Source organism: Cupressus sempervirens, chromosome 2 (genome assembly GCF_028749045.1).
Source record: "Cupressus sempervirens isolate cs-2001-9-10 chromosome 2, ASM2874904v1, whole genome shotgun sequence".
Classification (NCBI taxonomy): domain Eukaryota; kingdom Viridiplantae; phylum Streptophyta; class Pinopsida; order Cupressales; family Cupressaceae; genus Cupressus; species Cupressus sempervirens.
The window spans coordinates 308469745-308477870 of record NC_143119.1 but is presented as its reverse complement, the minus strand read 5'-3'; the positions used below and the strand labels follow the sequence as shown (position 1 = coordinate 308477870).

General features: G+C 33.2%; 1 protein-coding gene across 1 annotated transcript; it reads left to right on the top strand.

The window, feature by feature from the left end:
• The first annotated feature begins 6443 nt into the window (after positions 1-6443).
• On the top strand, positions 6444-7495 carry LOC149572312 (disease resistance protein Roq1-like). The gene is made up of 3 exons (XM_089815812.1): positions 6444-6501; positions 6829-7143; positions 7413-7495. The coding sequence occupies exons 1-3, from the start codon at positions 6444-6446 to the stop codon at positions 7493-7495; spliced, it is 456 nt and encodes a 151-aa protein (XP_089671938.1).
• The last annotated feature ends 631 nt before the right edge of the window (positions 7496-8126 follow it).

Here is an 8126-nt window from a genome sequence, read left to right as displayed (position 1 = left end):
AGAAGTCAAGTGGAATATTAAATAAAGTTATTTAATAATTCAACTTAATGTGCATGAAAAGATGAATGCAAAATAAAAGAAAAGATAATAAAAGTTAATTTTGAGTTAACTTAGTTGTGCAAAGAGTCTTCTCGGGTGAACGCACAATTAGTGCCCCGATTTGAGGAGAAAACTCTTTATCACATCTTTGGGGGTTCATTGTTGAGGGACCGAGAATTTTTGGAGACAAGAATTTTGGGGGAGAACTTTTGTAAGCAAATTTCAGAAGGAGAATTTTAGGAAAGATTTTTAGAGAAAAGATATTGAAGAAGAGCGAATTCTCTCACAATTTTTGGAGATTTCGTATTAGCATCAGGATCAGGTAGAGTCTTGTGCTTTGATCACTGGTTAAATTATGCAATTTGAGATTCTTGTCTTCTTCGTAATTGTTAAAATCAAGTCTCTGGATTTCATTACATGAAACTCTTGTTCTTTGGTTCTGAATCTACGATAGGTGTATTTTAAAATATCTTTAGAGGAAAATATAAATTACAAGGGGGTTTGAATTGTTATTAATTAAATAAGAATCTAAATATATATATATATATATTTATATACATGTCGATTTGGGAGAAAACGTTTTAAAATTTTTAAAGAAAATTTAAAAAAAAAAAAAATATTGGGAGGTGGGGGGATTTTACCCCACCCCATCCCCATTGGTTAGCACTGCCGACGGCAGCTGTACTTGCTGTCGCAGGCCCTGCGACAGAGGGCAGGCCGCACGGCATACCATGCCAGCGTCATATTATATGCGCTGTGTTATTTGTTAATTTTCTTTTTAAAAAAGAATAATGAAATTTGTTAATACTTTGTTATAAATGTAAATTTATAATGATTATTTTTATTAAAAATTATTTATAAAAAGATTTTAATATTAATTAAAATTTTTAATTAATAAATTTTAATAAATTTTATTTAATAATGTTTTAATAATAACCTTTATTAATATTTAATAATTAAATATTAATGCATTTAATATAGTTATTTGAAATTAATAATTTATTAATAGTTTTGTTAAACATTAATAAATTGATAGTTAATGAGATATAAAAGGGAGTGCTTAGTGAGATAATTATTAATCAATTTAATTAAAATTAGTTAAATTAAACTTAATTAATAATGAAAATTGTTAATAGAATTGAAGATTTATATAGCATTGATTTAAGTTAAATTGAAATGTCTTATTTAAAAATATAGGTTATTATTTTAATAATTAAATAAATAATTACCCTTTAATTATATTGATTAATTGACTTAGAGTCAAAAGTGAAGTAATTGTACAATTTTATTCGAATATATATATATATATATATGGGATATATTTATATGTTAATTAGGAGACAAATGGGTTAATGTGTAGGTTAAACTGTGAACTTATTTTCTTGAAAACATACATTAAACTAGAAACAAAAATATTACACTTAACCTGATTACATATGTTCAAATCGAACTAGCAGTGAGAATATGAACTATATTGTTTTGTTATATTGTCTATGCTTTTGGGGTTTTGGGTGGTCCTAGAGTGTTGACCAGTTTTAGGTTGTTACCAGAGGCTCGGGGTTGTGAATGTGATGTTATGATTGGATCTCGATATTTTTACCCAACTATGGTAATGTGATGGTATGCTCTATGATATGGATGTTTTACTATTTGTTATTGCTTCCCAGCTTCCTTGTGTGAAGTTGAGGTGCTTTAAGTGATTTGTTCTTGATGATGTCATGTTGTGACATGTTTGACTTAACCATTTTGGAGTCTTCGATCAGTATTGTGTTCTATTTTGGGATAGTTTTTCCGGTTGCTTGCTAAGAACCGATGGATATTGTGATTTATCATTGATGCCTTCAATTGTTGATAGAGAACTGTTGTGATCATTATGATTATCATTTGATGCTTTCCAGTCGCTTGTATAGGGCTGAGGTGATATTTTTGATTTGTGATTTCATGAGCCTAGGGTAGGTTATCTATGTGTAGTGTCAGGAAGTGGCTTGCGATGGGGGCCGGGGCCCTAAGTGGCTGCCAGGGTAACTCATTGTAAGTGGTTTTAATAAGTGAAAACATCTCACATAAATATTGACTTAAATGAATCTAATAAGATAACTGTATGTTCTCTCCCATGCCTTGAGTGCTAGTACAGTCTAGGATGGGGTAGAGAGAACGCTTGGTTGCGACCTTGCATTTCGTAGTATGCCTCGTTAGTACGAGAGGATACTAGTGGCCGTAGGATCACAGGGGACCTGAGATTCTTAAGGGATTACTCGGGTAACTTTCGATGTGACTTTTGCGATGACACTTTTCCGCTTGCATAGCAGGTTTCCTACATGTCTTTGTGGTGCCTCTGGGTTTAGATGTCGATCTTTTTAGGAACCCTTGAGTTAACATACTTATAGGATTTCTTGGACTTAGAGAGTATTTATGATTATAGGTTTTGTTATCCTATTTGGGACTTGAGACTATCTCCTCAACGCAGTGGGAGTGGACCATTTAGGTTCCATGTGGTCGGGTGGTAGTGCTTTTTACTCTTACCATTGAGATCCGTTCCGTGGTCACTGTGACTGGAGTTTTCTTAGTTGGCATTTACCTTCATTCTGTTCATGGATGTTTTATCATTATGGATGTATTGATGTATCATGTATGGTGGATGATTTCATTTATTTTACTGTACTTTGTATCATGGATTTGAGGATGATGTATCTTTATCTTTACATATGTATATTCTTTTAAGCCTTTCATACCCTGTGACATGTACAGTGGATGATTGAGCATTCTGAATTAATTTTCCAAGAGGCATTCGGAACAAATGTATATTATGGACATTGGACTTTTTGATTATTCTTTCATATGTATGTGGTAGTTGTTAGACTTAGAATTAATTAAATTTAAATGTGACTCAACGTCTTGGGATCCTTAAGGTGTAACTTGTGATGTATGTTTGTTGATGATTACATGTTATTGCTTCCGCTACTATGTGTTTGATGTGTATGTTATACTTTCTTACTTTAAAAAAAAAAAATGTTTAGCAAACTTAGTGAAACCTTAGGTTAATTCTTTTGGATCCCTTGGCGAGGCGTTACAGATTTGAAGAATCTCTCTTTTGAGTATATAGTTATCTTGCAAGATATCTTTGGCAAGAAAGAAAAGGCAAGAAGAAATTAGGAGAGAGCAACAATAGAGGAAAGTGTTGCATGATATAAAAGATATATTTGTTGATGCATTTGACATTCATCATATTGATGAACAAGCTCCTAGTATCTCTCAGTTAGTGCAAATTGTTGGAAAGGTAAACATTGAGGATATAGAGACAAATGAAAAACAAATGGCATGATCAAAAATAAAGTTTGAGAAGAAAGTACTTGAAAAGGTCTCTACTGTAATTGCATTGAGAAAAGTTGAACTATCAACACTAGTACAAAATCTAGAAGAACTTGTGAAAAAAATCCAAGATCTGTACAATACTCATTGTGATGTGCTTAGATTTAGAAACAAATTTCAAGCTAATATTTAGAAGATTAAGGGTGACTTAAAATCTTAAGGTAACTCTATCTCTTAATCTACTAGATCAAGTTCAATCCATTACAATATACTATTGTTTACATAAGGGAGGCTAGCCGAGCTACATCAACAAACAACCAAATGAGCACAAAAATTGTCTGCATATAGTCTATGTTAATACCTCATTTGGAGGTAATGAAACACAAGTTATCTTTAGGAAAGTAACTAGTACAATTAAATCATAATCTTTCTACTACTGATAGTTGATTGACTTGGTTGCAAATTTGGCGATCAAGATTCAAATTTTAGAATTAGTTAGAACTACATGGGATCATGCTCTTGCCATGATCATCCAAAATCACAAGCCCTTTATTGATAAGTATGGTTCGATTCTATCCTCCCAACCATAGTACCATATATGAGTGACACAATAAAGGGGGATAGAAAAAGATTTAGAAGAAAGAAAAAAAAAAAAGTGATAACATTCAGAGAATACATGGACTACAAAAGACAGATCAAAGGTATGAAAAAGCTACATTAGACTATTTAAGTCATGTAATATATGTAATGTGTATATAAGTTTGATCTAAAAGTTCTTTGTAGTCCTATATGGACCAAGTCATAGACATAAGGGGAGTACTATAATTTTTTTGGGGTTATACTATAATGATGTAATCATGAAAAAGTGTTTTTGCCACTAATGTCAAAGGGGGAGATTGTTGATCTCTTTAATTTTGTTGTCTATTAGTGTCAAACACTTAGTCATATAGAAGGTAGAGTTGGTTGGTCATCATTGTGATCGAGTCACTCTATATAGGTTGAGTTATGTATTTGCTAGACTTGTAAATAATATTGTATATGCTGAGCTCTATATGAGTTGGGACAGTCTATAGTCATCGAGTATCCCTATGAAAGTCAAGTTCAGCGAATGTCAAGTAAAGAAGGGTGAGTTGATGCTGAATCATTCAAAAGGAGTTGATCTAGTTGAGACTGAACATCAATAGGTAGAATAGTTATGATAAGGCGTCAGAAAGTGTATGTGTCGAGTAACGTTGTTTGAACAAGAATGTTTGGAATGACACAAAATATGAGGTAAACTATTTTGGGCCAACATGCAAAGGACTTTTAATGATTGTAGAGTTTGTTACGCATTTTGGCATGGATCACTAATCCCTATGAAGGAGAATTAGCAAATCAGATTAAGAGGAAAAAAGGGAAGCATCCATACCATTTATTATGTTCTAGAAGACTTTACATATGTCTATTTTAGGGAAAATCTAAACCCTATTTTGCAAGGAAGCAAAGTGTTGTGAATGCATGTGCGAAGGAATTGTATTTTTAGAGGCTACAAGCAAATTTTTGAAGTAACAGAGTATAGAGACCGAGAGAAGAAGTGGAGAGAAAAGAAAAGATATATCAGATAGGGGATAATATCAGAGAGTGGAAATAGAAGATCCCTAATCAGTATTGTGAGTGCAAACTCAAGGATAAGGTACTGATACATTTTAGCAAGTGAATTAGGGTAAATCTCTTAATAGAGTGGTCCTAACAGGCCTAAATAAATCTTCTAACAAAGTGCTTACTTCATTGTAATTTTTACATCCTTTAATCAAGGTAGACCTAATAGTCTTGTAAATCTCTTATTAGGGTAGACCCCACACAAAGTAGATCATCAGAAGTGATCACATTTGTAGCCCTAATAGGAATTTTTTTTTACTACAGTAGTGAAGATTTGTGGGTGTCATCCCCACCCTTGTTTTACCTTCAGCTTGGAGGATTTTTGGGTAAACAAAATCTTTTGTGTTATGTGTTTACTTTTAAGCTTATGGATGTGATGAGTATTTAGATTTATTTAACCATTTCAAGCTTAAGGTTATGTTATTCATGATCTAGATATGGGATGGATTAAGTGGTGAATACAATTAAATTGTTATTTGCTTTGAAGGATAAAAGTTTAAGTGATTCTAATTCACCTCTCTCCCTCTCAGTAGCTTACTTCCCCAATAAACTTCCAACAGACTAGTCACCCATTTTTTATTTCTTTTAACATAAAAAACTAATAATTGAGAACTAAATGTTTATTTTTTAGTAAAATATCTTACTTATCGTTGTTAATATAGTTAGCTATTTAGCTACCAATACTATTTATAGGCTTTGGTGTTAGTTATGAGGTAGTTTTCATAGTTGAATTAGAAGAAATCATAATGTGACTTAATATTATTGATTGTGCTATAATGACTTATTAGTCAAAACTAATAAATAATTATTTTATTTCATAAATCTCATGAAAAGATCATAGTTAGAAATTATCTAAATTCAATAAGAAAATTAAATCTATTAAAATAATATATAACTATTTCTCAAATTTACACACACAACTTTAGCTGAGCTTTACTCAACCATAGTCAGGGATAATGCATGAGTCACGGAAAGGATTAAAAGGACTCGTTCCAGTTTCACAACTGGATATGGAAAAAACTTCTCTGAGCTCAAAAGGGCCCAACAGTCCAACAAAATAATATTATTTTTGTGTAAAACTATTTGAAAATGGGTGAGTAAACGGCAGTCAACTAAGAATGACGTGGCCCTGTGTGATGAATGAAAGCCCAGACCCACGTTTAATACGGATTTTATCACGCTAAGCAGGTAGATTAGCAACCTTCTCTATTCTAAATAGATTATTAAAAGCAGAAAGTCGCATCATTATTAAATATATCCTCACACGTCGTCTTTCTCTGTGACTCACTCTCATCAACTTTAGAGATCGAGACTGACTAAATCTATTCAATTATCAACTATACAGATCGGGACTGCCTAAATTATTTTTGTCGTTTTCAATTCTTACTTTTCAATTTTTTTTATCCGCAATGCAATTTCAATATTAATTTTGATTACAAAAAGGTGTATCTGTCATCATGGCGTGCAAAAAAACAGTATTTTTTGTGGTGGCGGAGAGAGGGCAGATTCAATTTAGTACTATGGAGGTTTTTATTTACTAAATTCACTTGATCTTTCATTTCACTCGTAAGATTAAAGTTTATTTCAGAGTTATTTTTTCTGGAGCCGAGGAGATAGTTAATGTAGCTGGCTCAGTATGGTAAAATCCTTCAACGGGGTATCGTAGTTGGAATAACTAATTAATTTCTCTCACCTCTCCTCTGATTGTGGTGTGTCAAAACCTCTTTCTTGGAAATGCACTCCGAGCCGACGAATTCAGTGGACGAATGTTTCTGCTGAAATCAGCCGTGTGGGACAATGAAAGATGACTAATTTGATAATTAACACGAACAACCACTCTAGCAAAGGAGGCATACAACAGGAATTACTTCTCATTCCGAGACACCAGTTTTATATTTAACGTGCGGCATGCAGCAAGCAAAAGTGCCATTCATAAGAAGCAGAAGAAGCTTCTGATCGACTTTGGTTTCAAAAGCAAAGATTTAGTCTTTGACAACTTGGAGGAAGGTAAGAATATTTTGGGTGGTCGCCTGAGATCTAAATCTGCTCTCATCGTCTTGGATGATGTTAGTCACGAAGACCAGTTAGACGCTTTGTTGCCAAGGAGTTCAAGGGATCAACTCATTGGATGTGGCAGCTTGATCATTGTTACATCCCGTGAGTTGAGAGTCCTCATAAAGTGGGGCATCTCCTCAATCTACAGCAAATAATTTATTTTTGATAGGAGCTACAGGCGAGATAAGAAATTGTTTGGCTTATTTGTTTATTGTTTTCATCTTTTCACATGGAAGAACATCAAATCTCATGCTATTCAAATCTCTTCTTACTAATGAAAACTCGCAGGTGAAATATAATATCTATGCACTTATAGCAATGTAAATCCATAATAAATGAGTAAATGCTGATTTGAACCTGGATGGTTTGAGGGACACACAGGGCCTCTGGAGTTGCTCTTCAAATTCAAATGATCACTGCAGCTGCTGCCCCATCCTCCCTATTTTTCTACTGACTTGTTCTTTTTAACAGCAATTTTTTCCTCCTTATCATGCATTCATTTAGCCTGCCGATTTTTTTTTTTTTCAGCAAGTTTTCTGTCCTCTCCTCCAAAAAAAATGCCCCCCAACTTGCATGCCTACCGATTTCTTTTAAATGCAGCCATGCCTAATCTTTTTTTCCCACGCGTTTTCTCCCCTTTGTTTTTGTTGGCATTATTAATTTCTTGAATCACCCACCGTCCAGCCCACACTATTAGCGGTCCACAATAAATTTGCAGACAATGATCCGTCTCAGCCTACAAAATAACAGTCCATATTTAATATATTATAACATGTGTAAAATGTATTTTGTATTCGAAATTATAATATTTCTAAGGAAATAATATTTAATCATTCATTTTATTTTATTTTTCATTTACGCCACATTATCATAAGAAAAACCTTTAACCCATCTAGATTAATTCAAATTCAAAGTAGATGATTTAAATTCAATTAAAAACAACTAAGTGTGTGTGTGGCTACAACATAAAAATTTCGGACCAACCCTGTCAAGGAGCTAAACTCCTCTACCTCAACCACCCTTCCGCCTTCAGTATCTGCACACTCACAAACTCGACATCAACCAATGCGTCAGTAATGTCATCA

Excerpts from the sequence above, each read along its gene's own strand:
- LOC149572312 (XM_089815812.1), top strand. The coding sequence starts at position 6,444 with ATGGCGTGCAAAAAAACAGTATTTTTTGTGGTGGCGGAGAGAGGGCAG. Across the intron at positions 6,502-6,828 it reads GAGAGGGCAGATTCAATTTA|CAAAGGAGGCATACAACAGG; the intron begins GTACTATGGAGG and ends CAACCACTCTAG. Across the intron at positions 7,144-7,412 it reads CTTGATCATTGTTACATCCC|GGACACACAGGGCCTCTGGA; the intron begins GTGAGTTGAGAG and ends GGATGGTTTGAG.